Source organism: Pan paniscus, chromosome 3 (assembly GCF_029289425.2).
Source record: "Pan paniscus chromosome 3, NHGRI_mPanPan1-v2.0_pri, whole genome shotgun sequence".
In the NCBI taxonomy this organism is placed as follows: Eukaryota; Metazoa; Chordata; class Mammalia; order Primates; family Hominidae; genus Pan; species Pan paniscus.
The window spans coordinates 91,797,507-91,815,637 of record NC_073252.2 but is presented as its reverse complement, the minus strand read 5'-3'; the positions used below and the strand labels follow the sequence as shown (position 1 = coordinate 91,815,637).

General features: G+C 37.5%; 1 protein-coding gene across 5 annotated transcripts in view; it reads right to left on the bottom strand.

Moving 5' to 3' along the window:
* GRID2 (glutamate ionotropic receptor delta type subunit 2) overlaps positions 1-18,131 on the bottom strand; it is a 1,507,251-nt gene that overhangs the window by 20,519 nt on the left and 1,468,601 nt on the right. For 4 of the 5 annotated variants that reach the window (XM_055111628.2, XM_003829901.5, XM_055111630.2 and 1 more), the window contains one exon: positions 13,630-17,461. The exons of the other annotated variant lie outside the window; for it this stretch is intronic. In XM_055111628.2, coding sequence (XP_054967603.1) covers positions 17,039-17,461 — 423 coding nt within the window. In that variant the 3' untranslated portion in view covers positions 13,630-17,038. Of the gene's footprint in view, positions 1-13,629; positions 17,462-18,131 lie in introns of those variants that run through there. 5 annotated transcript variants of the gene reach the window in all.

Here is an 18,131-nt window from a genome sequence, read left to right as displayed (position 1 = left end):
GATCTGACAAAAGGCGGAGCTCAGGCAGTGCTCACTTAACCCCATTCACCTCTTGCTGTGCAGCCAGTTCCTAACAGGCCACGGATTGGTACTGGCCCGCGGCCTGGGGATTGGGGACTCCTGCTCTAGAGGTTCATATATTTCTTAAGTTTATACTCTATCAATTTTAGGGAGTATGTGAATATTTAAATCTTATGTAACAACTAGCCTCCGAAACTACTCATAAACTGATCTTGAATTTTCTTTCAAAATTGAAAAATGTTTGATATGTCCCATATTATTCTGATGAGAATAGAAAAATATGAGGCCATTTGGAAGTTTTACTGTAAGTTGGGTCAAATGCTTTATGGGGAATAAAAAGGAAAAGTGTGACACCAATAATATTAGAAGAATGTACTTTTTTGTGCTGTATGCTGGATTGGAAAATTGATTTTGACCAAGATTATGCTGGAGTCACTGGCTAAGTTACCATTTGGCATATTAGGTAATAACAAGTATTCTATGAATTGAAGTTGTCACTGGGACATTAACAATTGCTTTACTTAAACAAAAACACCTAATTAGTAACTGACGTGGAGCTCAGACGTTGTCTTCAATATTTCTAAGTATTTTTAGACAAGATATGACATTTATAACAGTTCTACTTATTTCTATTCCTTTTAAATCTCACAATTGCTAATTTAGGTGCAATTCAAATGTTTAATATAGCAGTTAAAATAATTTATATGGCTATCTGATGAAAATGTGGATTATAAAACACATAATATCACTGTGTTTAGGTCATTTATCTAAGCTTTTGTATTTGTTGACTCTGATTTTCACCAGTATTACTATTATTCATGTGTTTTAGCTATCACTTTGCAGCTGGGATGGATATGAAGAAAAGAGAGATTGTGAGGAGAAAAGAGATTATTTCTCTGTTCCTTAAAGACACAGATACAGGATAATAAAAAAATGATTTGTTGTTCCATTGTGTTGTCAAGGAGTAGTTTGCTTCAGGACTCCTCAAGAGGTAGGACTGTTTCTATGCAGAGCCACCACAAGAGGGCTTAAATGTGATCATTTTTCAACAGAAGAACCAACAGAAAACAAAAGTTGGTTTTCTGCTGTGTATGTGGTACACTTTATGTAGGTGCACTGATATTGATGAAGTGCTGCAATAAAGATATTCCTTACGGAAATATTTTTTGACAGGTTAAGTTGTGATAGTTATTCTACCCCATAGGAGACCCTTGGATTAATCACCCTTGAATGTCCTTTAGATCATATAATTTGGTTACTCAACATTATATTGCCCATTGAATAACTTCCCATCTTGTTATCCTAAGATTTTTGTTATCTTTTTTCTTCCAGTTTTGTTAAGGTGTAATTTACAAAAATTGCATCACACATATGCATATGGTATACAATGTCATGTTTATATATATATATGTACATATGTGTGTGTATATATATACTCACATTGTGAAATGATTAGATTAAGCTAATTAAGATATTCATACTTATCTTTTTTTTTTTTTTTTTTTTTGAGACGGAGTCTCGCTCTGTCGCCCAGGCTGGAGTGCAGTGGCGCGATCTCGGCTCACTGCAAGCTCCGCCTCCCGGGTTCACGCCATTCTCCTGTCTCAGCCTCCCGAGTAGCTGGGATTACAGGTGCCTGCCACCATGCCTGGCTAAGTTTTTGTATTTTTAGTAGAGACGGGGTTTCACCATGTTGAGCAGGCTGGTCTTGAACTCCTGACCTCAGGTGATCCACCCACCTCGGCCTCCTAAAGTGCTGGGATTACAGACGTGAGCCACCGCGCCCAGCCTTAGGCGTTACATTGTCAATGTCTTGCTTAGTATGTCCACCTGGATATTTTACCTTCATCTCAATTATGATGTTTCCAAAGTCAAATACCATTTTTCACTCCACATACAAAATATTTTCCCTGAGTCTATTATTCGTCCAGACATCCTACCTTGAATCTCTGTTATGATGTCAGAGTCTTCTTTTCCTTTCTATAGCTAAGCCAGTAATTAGTAAATACATGAATGTATTTCCACTTGAACTTGACCGCACCATAATGGTCATTGTTAATCAATCGTGCCATTCAATAATTCAACAAGTAGTAATTCAATGACCCTCATATACCAGACACTGTCTTAAGCACTGAAGAAAGAGTAATAAATAAGACAGCGAAACTCCTCCCCTCAATTTTCTTTCATTATGGTGGAAGGAGAAAGACAATGACCAGTACGTAAATTATATAGTATGGTAGAAGGTGTCCTGTGCTATGAAAGATAATGGAGCCATGTAAGGGTAAATGGGGGATGTTAGGGGAAAGGATCTCAACTTTAAACAGGGTGGTTAGAGTGGACCTCATATCCTGAATTTTGATCTCATAATTCTTTTTAATGCTGTGCTTTAGACAGAACCTTGCTTATTATCCTTGATCTAAGCAATCACCAAATCTGTTGATTTTCTCCCAATGTGCTTTTTATTTCATTTCTACTGCTATTGGCCTTATTCAGCCTGTATTTCTTCATGCTTAGATTATTACAAAGTCTGCTAACTTGACTGTATGCTTCTATGGTAGTCAAGTCAGATGCTTAACAAAACTGTTTTGATGTGGCCATGTGACAACCAATGGATGTGTGCAGAAGTGATGTGCACTACTTCCGGGTCAGGTTCATTAAAACTCCCACAATCCTCCATGTTCTCTCTTTACCTCGTCTGCCAACTGGATGCAGAAGACCCAGTGGAGGACTCCAAAGTCCTAGGGAATAACAGAGCAACTAGATAGAAGGAACCTGGGTTCTGAATCTATTAGATCAAGCCACTGAGATTTGTGGGGATGAGAAGAAGCACAGTTTTCACACTCTAATCAAAATGGCCTCTCACTATACTTCATACACCATTGGGACACCCCGTTAAAATTGACTTTTGTTTAGTACCACTTTGAGTAGTCATTTTACTGCTTACTCTACAACTCTGTTAAATCCAAATCTGTCTGCCCTTGGCTAACTAGAAGCTGCTGAGGATATTTGAAAAAAATGTGCAACTGTACAGATCAGGCCAAAATAATGTAATGACCTCTAACCTCAGCTGAGCCCTCAAAGCTGTACATCAGTTCTGCCATGTTGCTCTAGATAGCTTTTCTATTCTTTATTCTTCTTAAATTTCTGACCTCTCACTCTCACCAGTGATTTGCTTCCTCCATCTTGTAGAAAATAGAATCCAACATAATTCTCACTAAACATCGGGCAATTGAACTAGAAATTTATTTGCATTCACATCCATACTTTTGCCTTTCATGCAGTTACAAAAAAAAATGTCTCTTTTCTCTTACTGCAGAGGAATTGTACCCTGGATCTCATTCCTTTTTACCTTTTCAAAACCCTGCTTGTTACTGTATTCTCAAGCTTTGCCCTCTACTGGCTCCTTCATATTTGCATTTAAATGTGCTCAAGTGTCTCCTACATTGGAAACAAACAAACACCCTCCTGGGATCCCATTTCTTCTAGGTTGAGCTCCTTTCCTGGCCTTCACCTCTCCTTCATCACCATATTCCTTGGGAGAGCAGTGTATGTGTCCTTCCACTTATTCTTCCAACAGCTGCAGTCTGGCTTTAGTCCACCATTCTGAACACTGTTCTCACCCGGGGCCTGAGGATCTATCTGTTGCTGGTTCTCATGGATATGCTTATTCCCTGAGTAACACTTGACAGTATTGACCACTCCCTATTGAAATACTCTCTTCTCTTCACATCTGAGACCATTCACTGTTATAGTTTTCTTTCCAGATTTCTTTTAGCTAGTAAGTTTTTTCCATTTAACACACTCTTTTGTCCTTTGATCAAATGTTGATCCTCCACAGTGTTGGATGTCCAGAACTTACTTTGTGCTAAATAGACCCACATATTACTTGGATGATTTTATTACCTTCCATGATGTCAATTACAAGCCCAGACCCAGACCCCATTCCCACTACAGCTCTCTCTAGTATCTTCCCACCTCTTTCCTTCCTTTCCACCTCTTTACTACTGGACTGGACTATTTCCTCTAGGTGGATTGCCACACGAGTTTCTGACTGGTCTGCCTCTCTTAGGTCTTTTCCCATTCCCGAAGTTTCTCCTGGGGCAGTGAGAGTGATTCTTTAAAATAGGAACATGATCAGGTCACCGCTTTAAAGTCTTCAATGGCTTCTTAGTGATGCCTGGAACATTACTTCTTAAAGAATTTGTATTAAATTCTTTATCACGGTTAATGAAGCATTACAAGGCCTGCTCCATACCTTTTTAAAATTTTTCTTGATATTTTCCTTTTATCAGCTTGACTTTTTTCAGTCCCTGGAACAAATCGTGCCCTCTGGCTTTAGGTCTTTGCATATACTGGTCACATGGTCTGAACAACTTCTATTTCCTTTGCCTGGCTATTGGTCAATTCTCCCTCAGTTCTAACTTGGAATCCCATTCTCTAGGGAGCTTTTCCTAGCCCTGGTCTGAGTGGCAAATCACCTTGCATTTTCATTACTACTTATTCCAATTTATTGTCATTGCCTGTTAAATTGTCTTTCTTCCCCAGTAGATTGCAAACACCGTCACATTTCCAATATTCACAGCTGTTCAAAAACAGAATCAATTGTAAAAGGTACAAAACTCAAACATTAGGTAGGTGGCTGGATGTCATATTATTGTTTGGTTGTCTTCTGTCCTGCTTTTCCTGGCCCATGTGTTCCAGCCAAACTATCTGATCTTTCTCAATATGCTTTGTGTTACCCTCCACGGTGACTTGGATGAGATCTTTGTTTCTCTTTGCCTAAAAAAAGTCTTTCTCTAGTCTATACCTGTGAAAATTGTACATTCTCTTTCAAGGCTCAGTTCCAAAACTGTCTTCTCTATGAAGATACTCTATTGCCTGTGAGAAGAGATCTTTCTGTTCTCTGAATTTTCAAAATACTCTGGACTATTTTAAGTACTTACATATAATTTTAAATTGTAGTTATAGCTGTATTTCTGTAAAAGCATACCTAGAAGAGCATCATCTCTCCCTTCTTTCAGTTTCTGTAATACATTGTATCACTTTTATGGAACATATCATACTTTGCCTTATGTCACAGTTAGGTATATACAGGATATCTCTTCTGTAATAGCTTTGAGAGTCTTGCATGTCTGTATGTTCTGCGATACCGTGGTGTGTGTGTGTGTGTGTGTGTGTGTGTGTATAAAAAGGACTCTGAAAATATAAAATACAATTGTTGAATAAATCAACAAATTTTTTTTTTCCATCTTCTGTCTGTCTCCATAGGACTTCCTGTCAAGCCAAAAGTCTTATTCTCTGGCTCCTACTTGTCAATGATACTTTCCTATTTCCTTTTTGTGCATTGCTTTTACAGTCTACATTCATATTTCCAATTGTCAAAATCCTTCCTCCTTGGCTCAAATGCTGCTTCTCTGTGAAGGGTGCCTTAGTGCTTCCCACCAGAAGGAATCTCAGCTGAGGCGCTTGGTCATTAATTAGTGGGCCATAGAAATACCACAGAAAAAAATTAAATCATGGAGCAGCATGACCTGACAAGTAATTTAATAAGATCATCTAGTAATATATGTAGATGGAATGTGAGCCTAAAAAGAGTGAAGCTTGGGAGACTTACTACAAGGCTTCCAGGTAGAGGCTAGCATGTGCTTAAACTTGTCTTGTAGCATTAGGGCTGGAAAAAGAGGACCAGGTACTAAAGCTTTATGCGAGTGGACTCAATAAGGGTTGGTTTTTCTAATGTTTTCATTAGAGGGACTCTAAGCAAGAGGGGAGAAGACTGGAAAGGTCACTAACACCACCATTAGCATAAATAAAGAATACAAGAGGGACATGAGTGGGTGTGCTGGTATTTGAGCAGTCTTTTCTGTAGATGCTAATCCGGCAGAGTATTTCTCTGAATCTGTTTGTGTTTTCTAAGCTCCTACAATGCTTCATCTGTATTCATCATTTGTGAGTTTTTATTTACCATTTGTAGTTTCTGTATTACAAATATTTGTAGCTACTGAGGACTGGTCAATTTTTATGGATCCCATAGTGTACAAAGCCTCTTACATCAGTGAGGAATATAGAAGGACCCTTTACCTCCATCTTGCCTTGATTCTGAAATAGCCCATTGAGGTGGAAAGCACATGGATTTCTGAGTTAGAGAGATGTGAGTTTGAATTCTCGCTTACTAATTGTGTGAACTCAACCAAATTACTTAACTTTCCGGAGTCTTACTTTTGTTTTGTTTTAATCTGCTAAATTAGTATCAACAATAGCAAACTTACAGGGTTATTACGAGACTCAAGTGAAACACCTACATAGTGCCTAGCACTGAGCCTGGCACCTGGTCAGCATGACTTCCCTCCCACGAGGACAAACATTGCAGCAGAAATTAGCGACTTGCTTGTTCAGATGAGAAGGGGTTAAACTTCCCTGCATATGAAATAATTCTTATTGAGGATATATGCCATATATTTTATTAATTGCAGTCCAGAAACATGTGCCTCTGCAAATTACTTTGAAAGTCTTACATTGTGTTGATATTTAGGGCAACAGGTGTACATAATTAGTGTGTGATTCTCTTTTATAAGAGATTAGTTTGTGTGTGTGTGTGTGTGTGTGTGTGTGTATGATTCATGGTTTATATTTTAAAAGCAAGGCTGTGAGGCAAGAGTACATAGCAAAGAATTATAATCTCAAATAATTGGGAAATCAGGTTTTAACAAAGTTATTTTAAATTTATAAAAACCCGTATTGCTTATTTCTTGTTTTATATTTGATATACGATATTTTTTTCTTAGAATTGGGATATCAGCTTTGACCTCTGAAAAGTGGACCACGATTATGGCCTCAGTGTTGAAAGGTGGTTAGAGTCAGTAGACAAGATCCTGGACAAAAATCTAAGTCATCTTTCTAATGGCATCTGCTTGGTAAAAGCTAACCTTTTAAAGTGTTAGTGGAATTGGTGTCACAGGATTTGTGATGATGAGTATTTCAGACCTACCTCTTAGTCTCTTAGAGTACTCTTAACTGTGTTAGTGGATGCTTTCTGAACTCTCACATTGAAGCAGACTCAGAACTAAAAGCACACAATTACAGGCAAACAAACAGTTCATTCCATGGTTCTTTCATTTGATTTGTAGTGTCAAGTATATTGGCTTGAACATAGCAGGTATTTTTAATGTTTGGGCTAATTTTAGTTTGTTCCTTTTGTAAGACAAGGCTGTGTTTAGAAACATTTATTTTGGATTTCCATTCAGGTATGTCCGTCTGCTGCCTGGTTCTAGTGAGTCTAAATCACTAGCAGCCAAGGTCCTTAAGTACCTTGGAGACACTGGACCTATTTCAAGATAGCGATTTGAGTCACTGTCACCACATTGAAGGGCAGTTTGGTCAATTCTGAGTATTTGCCATGTGGGAAACATGATAAATTCCATGTGGGATAAAGGGATGAGGGTTCTTCTGTACTATTTTGAAGAACCAGCGGAGAACTACTTTTGATACAATCCAAAGTCAACGGAAGGAAGAGTAATCTAACAATTAAAGTTTGAATGCTATGATAGGCCTCAGAAAACATTTGACTTGAGATTTTGTTCATTTGTCAGTAATGTATTATCCAGAGGGTGAAAGAAATCTTAACTGGAAGTCAAATGCAGTCAGACCTCTGGATCTGTGGGTTTCACATCTATGGATTCAACCAACCTCAGATTGAAAATATTCAGAAAAACACTCTGTACTAAACATGTACAGACATTTTTCTTGTCATTATTCCCTAAACTGTACAGTATAACAACTGTTTACATAGCATTTACATTGTATTAGATGTTAGAAATCATCTAGAGGTGATTTAAATTATACAGAAGAATTTGCATATGTTATATGCATATATTATAGACAAACACTATACCATTTTATATAAGGGTCTGGGCATCCTTGGATTCTGGTATCTGAGGGGGGTCCTGGAACCAACCCCCGACTGCCACTGAGGGAACCAACCCCCCACTGACACTGAGGGACCCACTGCAAATGAAGAAATCAAAGCAAAGGTGCTGTAAGGGAAGCCCAGTGGGCCTCACCGCAGCCCCTCACCGCAGCCCAGTGGGTCTCACCGCAGCCCCTCACCGCAGCCCAGTGGGCCTCACCGCAGCCCCTCACTGCAGCCCAGTGGGTCTCACCGCAGCCCAGCAGGCCTCACCGCAGCCCAGTAGCATCCCCATAAATCTTGAGTAAAACCCTTGGGAATCTGGGGAGCACAGTTTAAAAATTATGGACTCTAGATGATCCCTCAGTTCCCCATCACTTGTTAAAACTTCATCATTCATGCTCCCAATGAAAGAAAACAAATGATTCTCAATTCTATCCTTTCTTCCCCCAAGCCCTCTAATTCAAGGAAAAAGTAAAATTAACAAACTAGATATTCTGACTTTGCCACTTTTTGGTAAAATTATATCCATCTTTCTGGCATCTGAATTTGAGAAATCAATCATCTTTGACTTGCTTTTCTCTATTACACTCTATATTCAGTTAACCTTTAAGTTCTCTTGATTCTTCCTTCAATACATATCTACGCTCTGTATCTTCTTTCTTTTCTAGATTACTTCAGAAGTTCAGCACATACCGAAATTATTGTCCAGCCCTTTTAATTGGCCTCTTTTTCTTCTTCATTTCATTTGATGAATTGCTACCAGTTTACTTTTTCTAAACTGCCCCTTTAAGGGCCTGTTTCTCCCTTGGTTAAAAATCTTCAGTGGTTTCCCCACTGCCACTGACGGAGGTTTTCACACTTTCCATGGTTGTGAGCCTCTGTGAGCGCCAGCCCAGCTTCAGTACCTCTCTGATGGTTCAAGGACCAGCAACTGGCACTTCCATACCACTTTCCTATTGCACTCTACTTAAAATGGTAGCAAATATTTAGGACCAAAGGAGGGTGGGAAGGTGTCGGCAGTTATGATTCCAAGACTGTTTTATATCTGACTTTGTGATCAACTTGGTGGAACTAGTAAATGGCATTCTACTTTGTTCAAAACACTCCAGTGGTTTCCCAACCCATGCAGAATAAAAGCCCAAATCTTCAGTGTCCTACAAAGCCTTGTAATGTGAGCCATTTGTTACTTCTTAGCGCCCTTCTCCTATCACTCATTCCAATCCAGCTGAATTGATCGTCTCACTATTCTTTAGACATGCCCAGGACATTCTCACCTCAGAGCCTTTGTATTGGCTGTTCCCAAAGACTGGAATGCGTTTTCCCCAGACAGCAACATGGCTAACTCCCTCACTCCATTTAAAGCTTCATTCAAATGCCAGGTAATCAGTCAGGCCTCCTTTGACCACCTTACTTAAAATAGCAGATCCCCACTTCTGCTCTGGCCTTCTTGCTCCTTGTTCTTCTTTTGCTTTGTTTTCCTCCACAGCACTTACCACCTCCCAATAGACTAATCCTTCACTTACTTTCTGGCTTATTATCTGTCTCCCTCAGTTAACTGTGAACTCCATGAGGTCGTGAATTTCTGTCTTGCTTACTGGTGTATCCCCAACACACAGAATAGTGTCTTGCACACAGCAGGGCCTGGGTAAACATATGTTGAATACGTGAATAAACAGGATGTAGTGTTCTCTCTTGAGCTCAGCCTCCAGGCATCCCACAATCTCACCCACGCTTTGCCTTTTGCTGCTCTCTGACACAAACCCCATATTCCAGACATCGTGGTCTACTGTGCCTCTGAACATTCTTCCCAACACTTGTCCTATGGTTGCACTGTAACCTCTGGTACAAAAGCATCCTTCTGACCTTTCCACATTTTTGGTTATTAGGCTAATTTTCCACTTGTTCCACGAAACTATTCCAAACCATGCAGCCTACGTTATTCTTTTCCTTTTTTCATAGAGTATTTTTTCTATACCACTAATTTGACAAATATACTCTGCAACATGGTGTAATTTATATTCATGTCTTCTGATGTTATTTATATGATGAGTTTTTACTTCACTTTTCAAATGTTTGTATTTTGTTTCTCCAACTTTGGAAGCTTTCTCAGGAGAAGCTGGGTGGCAGAGCTGCTCACAGGAAGAATTTCAGCCTAGTCATCCCCTCTCCCCAGCCACCGTGAGGAAATGAGAGGATCAAAGCTTCAGTACACCAGAAGCACAGCTGGCCCAGGTGTACATCAGTTAGGAGAACTCTGCCCTAGGGTACCGTGCTAATAGTAGGTGCTCAGAAAGTATTTGTTGGTGGACTGATTGATCTTATATGATTGTATTTTTCCCAATATTCTCCCTGAAGCCTTGCTAAAGTTTCTGTATAGGTACTAAACTCATTAAAAAAAAAAAAAGGGAAAGAGACACAAAATGATGATTATGAAGTAGGAATCTAAAACTTCATTTAGTGATGCTGAGAGAGACCTAATTAAAAATATTCATGATTGGTGATTGAGCCATTGGACACATCAAAAACTTTGGAGGCTGTACATGTGAGAGGGGTTTTCATACATATGGTAATCAGTTTATGGTCATTTTTACTATGATCTTTCCATGCAGAAATCTGAGTGAGAAATAAGTTTAAAAATGTTTAGTCATGCAGAATTACAATCTGAGAGTCCCAATTATGTGTATATATTGCTGCACTGCATATTTTTAATTTTAACTCCTAATATGTTGATTTGGAAAGAATTGTACTCATTAAAAAAACATCATGTGTGAATAGAGTTTTGTATCACATACATCATGTCAACTATGTCAATCAGGCATGTTCAAAGCTTTTTTAAAAAACAGTGTCTAGAGAAGTACTTGAGCATGTTAATTATTCAGTTACTATTTCTAGCACTAAAAAGTCAAATGATATAAGACTGGGCGTGGTGGCTCACGCCTGTAATAGCACTTTGGGAGACTGAGAGGGGCAGATCACGTGAGGTCTGGGGTTCAAGACCAGCCTGCCCAACATGGTGAAACCCTGTCTCTATTAAAAATACCAAAAATTAGCTGAGCGTGGTGGCACATGCCTGTAGTCCTAGCTACTTGGGAGGCTGAGGCACGAGAATTGCCTGAGCCTAGGAGGCAAAGGTTCCAGGGAGCCGAGATCGTACCACTGCATTCCAGCCTGGGTGACAGAGCGAGACTCTGTCTCAAAAAAAAAAAAAAAAAAAAAAGCCAAATGAGATAAGCTGAACACATGGAACTTCTATTTTTCAGCTTAATTTTAGTGTGCTTTTATTTCTAGCAATAAATCTTATAGATAACTTTTGTAAACAGATATTAATAGAGGGTTAGCGTTTAATTTTAAAGTCAACCTAATTTCGGAAAGGAATTAAATATTAACTATCAGATACCTTTTTACATAGTATGAAATAGATACTGATACCCTTGCCTCCAGGAAATAGCTGTGATCCTGAAAGCTTTAGATAACTTGAATTTTTGTAAATTGAATCTTATTTTATTACATATCAGAAGAACTAATTCTTAAAGGTCTCCTACTATGAATCTTTTGTGTAGCGAATATGCAATCTGTATTTGTTTATTTTTCAAATTCAGGAAGTTATGGGTTATCTTTGCATGTAGGTATCTATGTGTGTTTAAAAAATAATACTGATGTCCAATTTTTAAAAATTAAAAACAGCCACTTAAGTAGGCTACTTAATTCCTAAACTTTTTCAGTAGCAGCAATTTAATAATAAAATATAACAACTTAAAGTTTGCCTTCTACTCATATTTCAAATCTTGTAGCTGGCAAAATATTTATTAAAAGCAATGTTTGTCATCCCTTCTCTGGTTCTGACACTGTATCATTCTTTGTTTTTGTGACATATGTTTCTCCTTGTAAAGCAGCTGTTAGGAAAGCTTAATTAGTTTTTAATTAATGAGAATTAATGTGCTGAAAATTTTGTGAGTTTTCAACCACATCATGAATAGTTTGAGACTGTTGAAATGTGTTGCTTACTCCAAGGTAGGAATGTATGGGGTTTCTCCAAAAGAAAACCAGGTCCTCCTTCCTCATGAAGGCTAGACAAGCTATGTCTATACTATGAGGTAGGTAATATGTTCAAATAACACAGCTAGTTTCTCTTCTTCATTCTGAAGAAATTCTAGGAACTATGATACCAAATTAGTCAAAAGATGTCACTGAGTCCTAAATTGTAGCAAGTCAAGATAGAGCTCTTAGATATGAAAAAAATTCTCAAATGTGAACAATTTTTGTTTCGTCATCAATGTTACATGGAAACAAAGCAAATGAATACTATTGAAGACATAGGAATTTGAAAAATTCAGGTGAAGAAATGAGAGCTAGTTCCTTGATCTGTTTCTATCCCAGTGGTAGGCTGAATCATTATGTGCTTTAACTGTTCCATGCCTCTGTGCAGCTCTATAAAATGAAGCAAAACCATGAGGTTTCTAGTCTCCTGGAGGTATGTGTGGGTTGGAGGCTATCGTCATGGTGGGCAGCCTGAAGGATACTTTACATTCATTGGGTTTATGGGCCACACTGCATCCTGTGTCTTAGATGACAGAAAAGGTAGCACGGAGTTTTAGTTGCAGTATGAAAAAGAGCCTGAATAAGATTTACTATGTTTTGTCCTGTTGAGGCAAGTTGAAACATTGCAGAGCTTGAACTATCATGACTCATTAGATTTGCAGGGAGAGAAAAGGAGTTGTTATGGTCTACATTATGCCAATGAGGACACCTAAGGGTAGGAGTCAGTCTCTGAATGGTATGCAGGTATCAATAAGGATGAAGGGTTAGATAGTAATTTTCTGTGGCTTATAGGAATTTTCACATTTTTGAAAATTTGGCTTCAGGATCTGGCATGTTGGTAAATTTCCAAGTCTTCTTTGGGGAGGTGGTCTGAACCAAGAAGACAGTTTCAATTGGTGCTTGAGAGCTACTAAGATGAATTGGTCCAGTCAGTCACCCAACCAAGAAGACTGTACTGGTTTGGGGTGACTCATTCTGTAACGTGGCCTCCGTATCCTGCATGTTGATATGGAGCCAGGAAAGAGATGAGTGTTGGAACACACCCAGACCCATTCCTAAACATTCATTTCTGCCATGCCTAGCTGTTTAGCACAATGGCTTTCAAAATAATAGGTTCTCTGTTAACACTAGTAGAATTGAATTACATCTATCAAATCTTCTATAAATTATAGCTTTATTCTCTGACTTTTCAGTGTCAGATAAGTAATTTCTACCTAGGGAAGCTCACATATGCTGCCTCATAAGAGGGTGTCTTCTAAAATATTTGTTGACAGAGTGTCTACCAAATTTCATTGAAATGATAATTATGGTCATAGTTGTTAATCATTTATTAATATTTGGTCATGAGGGTTGGCTATAAGATTTGTTTTTTGAAAGAAAAGTACTCTGGAAGGAAGCCAAATTTCAGTGAGTCCATTGTACTTTATCAGTCATCATCACATTTATATTTAAGGATAAAACCTATGTTTACCAGCACATAATCTCTTCTCTGCATGATTTACTATACTCATAATCTAGAATGTGTTTCACCATTGGAAAATTCTGATTATAAAATAGTAATAACTTGTTATTCAATTGTGTGTCTTAGAAGTATCATGCAGCGTAAATGGATCTTCCCATTTTTTATTTAAGTTGATGAAGCAAAGTACCATTCGGTAAAGTCTATTTTTAAAAGTATTTATTCAGTTGACAGCCAATCCCAAACTAAAAGAGATGAAAAATAACATGATCACGAACATGACAAATTGCCTGTAGTTTAATGGTATGAGGAAGAAGGCAGTCTTACAACTTTAAGTATGTATGATTAAACCAAAGCCTGTGCGTAAGTTGTGATGTGGTACAGTGATACCAGATATCTTCATGATTCACCAGTGGGGTAAATTGGACATTTGAATAGAATAAAAGTACTTGGATATAAGGTATTTTGTCTTGTAGTGAAATAGCCAGGTTGGTCTAAGTGTTGCAAACCAGAACAAACAATGGGCCAAAAAACCAATTGTAGACAGAAACAGGAACCGACCTTAGTTTTGCCGCTAGCTATGGCCCTGGGTAAATAACCTGAGGTACTCACTTTCCCATGTGTAAAAGTGGAATCAGATGATCTATGTGTCCCAAACAAGGAAGGAAGGATCCTAGAGATTTGTAGCCTAGGCTTGGTGACAGGATAAGGTGGAGCCTATATTTACAATCCATGAGGACCTATGTTGGTGTGATTGAAGGGTGGCAGAGTTTTAAAAAAGAAGACCCAGTTTACATTTTAGGTTGTCAAACATTTGGGCATATCACAGCATCTTAGCATCTTATTTTCCCTGATTTGTAAAATGAGGTCAATAGTCTAGATCTCTAAAGTTCCTCTTAGTTCCAATATTCAAAGAATTATTTTGGATGGAACTTTAGAACAATAGAGAACTATCTTTTTTTTTACTAAATTATGTTTTCAAAATACATTTTCAGATATATATCCCTTAGGTGTGTTAAACGCTGGAAGAATTAAATATTATTGTTCAAATGCAGGAAAACTATTAGAAATAATCTTAGAGCCTAAATTAATTCCCAAATTAATAGATTCAGCAAGACGAATAATTCTCTAGCAAAGCAATTTTTAAGAAATAAATCCTAAGTTTAATAATTACCCTTAATTTTCTTGTCTTTCTTATTTTTTTTGATGTAACACACCCTCATCCTGATATTATCATAATGGTTGCATTGCTTACATGAAACAGGATAAATCTTTCCCAAAAAAGTGCTCACAGAGACATCCACAGAGAAAAACAAATGTATTGTTGGTTCAAATGGTCTCAAATAGCAGAAAGGCAGTCTCTCATTGGTTTAAGACATCACTTAGTAATGTTTTAGAGAGCCATTCATTTTGGCATAGTTCTGCCAGTAAAACTTAATGTGATTTATGCTTTAATTAACTCAAGATAAATTTTTAGAAAAATTTAGTTCAATCTGTGAGAGAGTAAACATTTTCAAATCTTACAGTTAAGACTTCAATAGTTTGAGAGCAAGTTTAGAAAACATTTTTATTAGACAAATTATTTAGACAAATTATACACAGAAAGCTCTGTCACTCATAACTGAGGCCTCCAAAAATGTTTTGTGTGTTTGTATAATAGGCGATACATCAAAATAAGCCTATTTTAAATATTGTACATGGTTAACAGTTTGTTGATAGCTAAAATCACTGCAACATCTGGTATGTCCCTATATAGCTTGTTGTAAAGATTTTTTTGTTTTAAAATCAGAGTTGTAAATGAGATCATGAATGTTACAAGGGAAAACAAGTTGTGCATGCACTTAGTTACTTGTTACCCTGGAAACAAAATGGTTTTTGCATGATAAGAAATTTTTCTGCCTTACACAGTAGACAATATTTGAAGATTTAGTACAAAACAGTGACAATACAAGATGCTCCCCAGAACAGAATTAGCATCAAAATATAATATATCTTAAGAATATACCTTTTAATTTCTCCTAAAGCAAATCACATAGGTTGATTCCTATATCAATCCTAGCCACAGAATGAGTTAGATTAAAGTAAGTGTATGGCTGCGTAAAAACACAGAATAAGTTCTTGCTTCCTACTTACCACATTTTAATTTAAGGATTACAAACAAAGTTCATTCTACATTTCTAACAAGTAAGAATGCTACTTTAAAAGGGTTGTGCACAAAGAGGCACTGTTTTTGCTGTCGTCCTTCTATATACTTGGCACTAATGTAAAAAATACATAACTCCTCCAAATAGAACTAAATAAAAAAGGGGGTTGAGTTGAGAGCCCATTATGGTTATTACGTTTTCTTCTTTAGGATAATAAATGACAGTAATTTAAGGCCACATCAATAGTTCTTAAGGGCTCCCACCCCTCCCCAAATATCATTATTGTATTGATTGACTTGCTGCTTTGGAAGAGGATTTTTAACCTTCAATGATCTATGTTTCAACTCTTCTAGAGCTCTATGTGCTGCTGTGGATGTGGTTCAGCTAATAGCATTTTTCATTTAGATAATTAATTAAAAGTAAAATTATCAAGGTTAGCTTTATACACTGCTGAATAACAAATGCAAAACCTATTCAAATGAGTTACATCTAGGAACAAATATTAAATTGCCCTGGATGCTTTAATAACAAAAGTATAAAATATTTTCTGTTGGCAAACAAGGCGAGTCAGAATAACATTAAAGCAACCTGCCTTTTCTAACTGAAAAGAACCCCTGCGCTATACATAGTTCCTGTATACAATACTTTTGTTTAAACTAAAGCTTTATTAAATGAATTGCAATAGCAATGGCTGCCTTTTTATATATATACACATTATATAGGTGCATATATATGTATATATATGAAATACTAATTTATTTAACACAATAGAGGCTTCTGCCATATGATAAAGTTTACTGTACATAAGAAAAAACTTTTAATACTGTACAATCACATAAAGGTCATATGCACTGTTGCAGTGCAAGAGTAGTTTTAACTGTAGTCTTGACTGGCATATTAATGGCTTTTTTGTAATCCTACAAAATTGCATTCTCATCTTATGTGGCCTGAATGGTCTTAAAATTGTTTTATAAACACTGCAGGGGTTGCCTTTGGTCCACAGTTAAAGGACACTCAACAGCAGTGGAGCATTGTATGGATGCAGCAGAAGAATGTAAAAAGACTGAAGTTATTGCAATTGTATTTCAAAAAATAGAGAAATGTTACAGGAGAGGCCTTTATGTAAAATTAATCCTGCATATACTTTTAGTATACTCAGTGCACATTTCCTATACTTGATGTACAGTATATGAAAAGCAGACTAATAGGATCCTAGTACACTACCTTCTTGGGGAACAAGTTGAGTAATGAAAAAAAGTGGAGGAAAATGTACAGGAAGGGAGGGGGAAAGAGAGAAAATCATAGAGGAGAGAGGAGAGGGAGAAGGTGGGAGGAAAAAACTAGAATTGTTACTAATAATCCTGATCTTTTTTTTAAACGTTACATCCATGTTAGTCCCACAATATTACAGTTGCTCCTTGCAAAGGGAGTCCTAAAAAAGAAACAGTGAAGAGATTTATTTGATGCTCATATGGAGGTGCCTCGGTCTGGATCATTACCCAGATTGAGCCCCAGGGTAGGAGTTGGTTGATAAGGAATAGACGACATTGTTTTTATAGGACTCCTGAAAAAGCCCCCATTAGGTGCCCTGTGCCTAAAAGGGCCAGTTCGGTGCTCAGGCACGTTGCCAAAAGTGAAACCAGAAGCAGCTTTAGCTGACAGTGTGCGGCTAAGAGTCTGGATCTGCTCTGGGATAAAGGTTGTTGTGGTAATATGAGTGTTCCTGAAATCACTGATTTGCTCCAGTGCTTGTCGTGTTGGCAAAGTGTCAATGTCCAGAGGGGTCAAATCAATTGACGAGGTGGAAAACTGTTTATGGGGGCTGTCGTCATCTGTGCACAAGCTATTTACACGTCTATGGAGGTGCTCCAGGTCAATTTCCTTGTCATCCTGGAGATGAAGAAAAAGAAAATAAGGTTCTCATCAGTACTAGCTTTGATGGTTAAAAAAAAAAAAAGTAGTTCAGCAAACATGTAATTAACTGAACTTTGGGGTTTATTCATTTAACAAATATTTATTGAGCACCTAGTATGAGCCAGGCACTGTGCTAGGTTCTGGGGGATTCCAATTCTGAGATAAGATTATCTACAATAAATATTTTTCTTGCAGTAAAGGTTTTAAAGTGATCATATGCCACATGCAACTACAAAGATATGTAAGCAGTTGATGGGTGATTGCCATTCTATAAAAGACAGACCCAGGCAAAATTGTAACAATAGAAAGTATGGTTTTGGCAACTCTACCCCCCACCTCTTCTTTATACATGCTTCCTCCCTTTTCAGGGTGTCTCATTCCAAGTTAAATTTTTGTTCCTTTCAACCACTTACTCCTAAACTTAAGTTTCCATTCTTGAAAAAAAAGATATAGTAAGCTATTTCATACTAAAGTGTTAGTGACTGTTAAAGTGTTATTCCTTGTAAGCCAAGGATATGTGCGATTGTTTAGAGAGAGCAATACTCAACACAAAATAATTTCTAATTGAGGGATTTATGCACTCAAGGTATCTAGCACCTGAATCAGTCAATATTGTGAGGTCAGTGAGATATTTAGGGACCCCTTC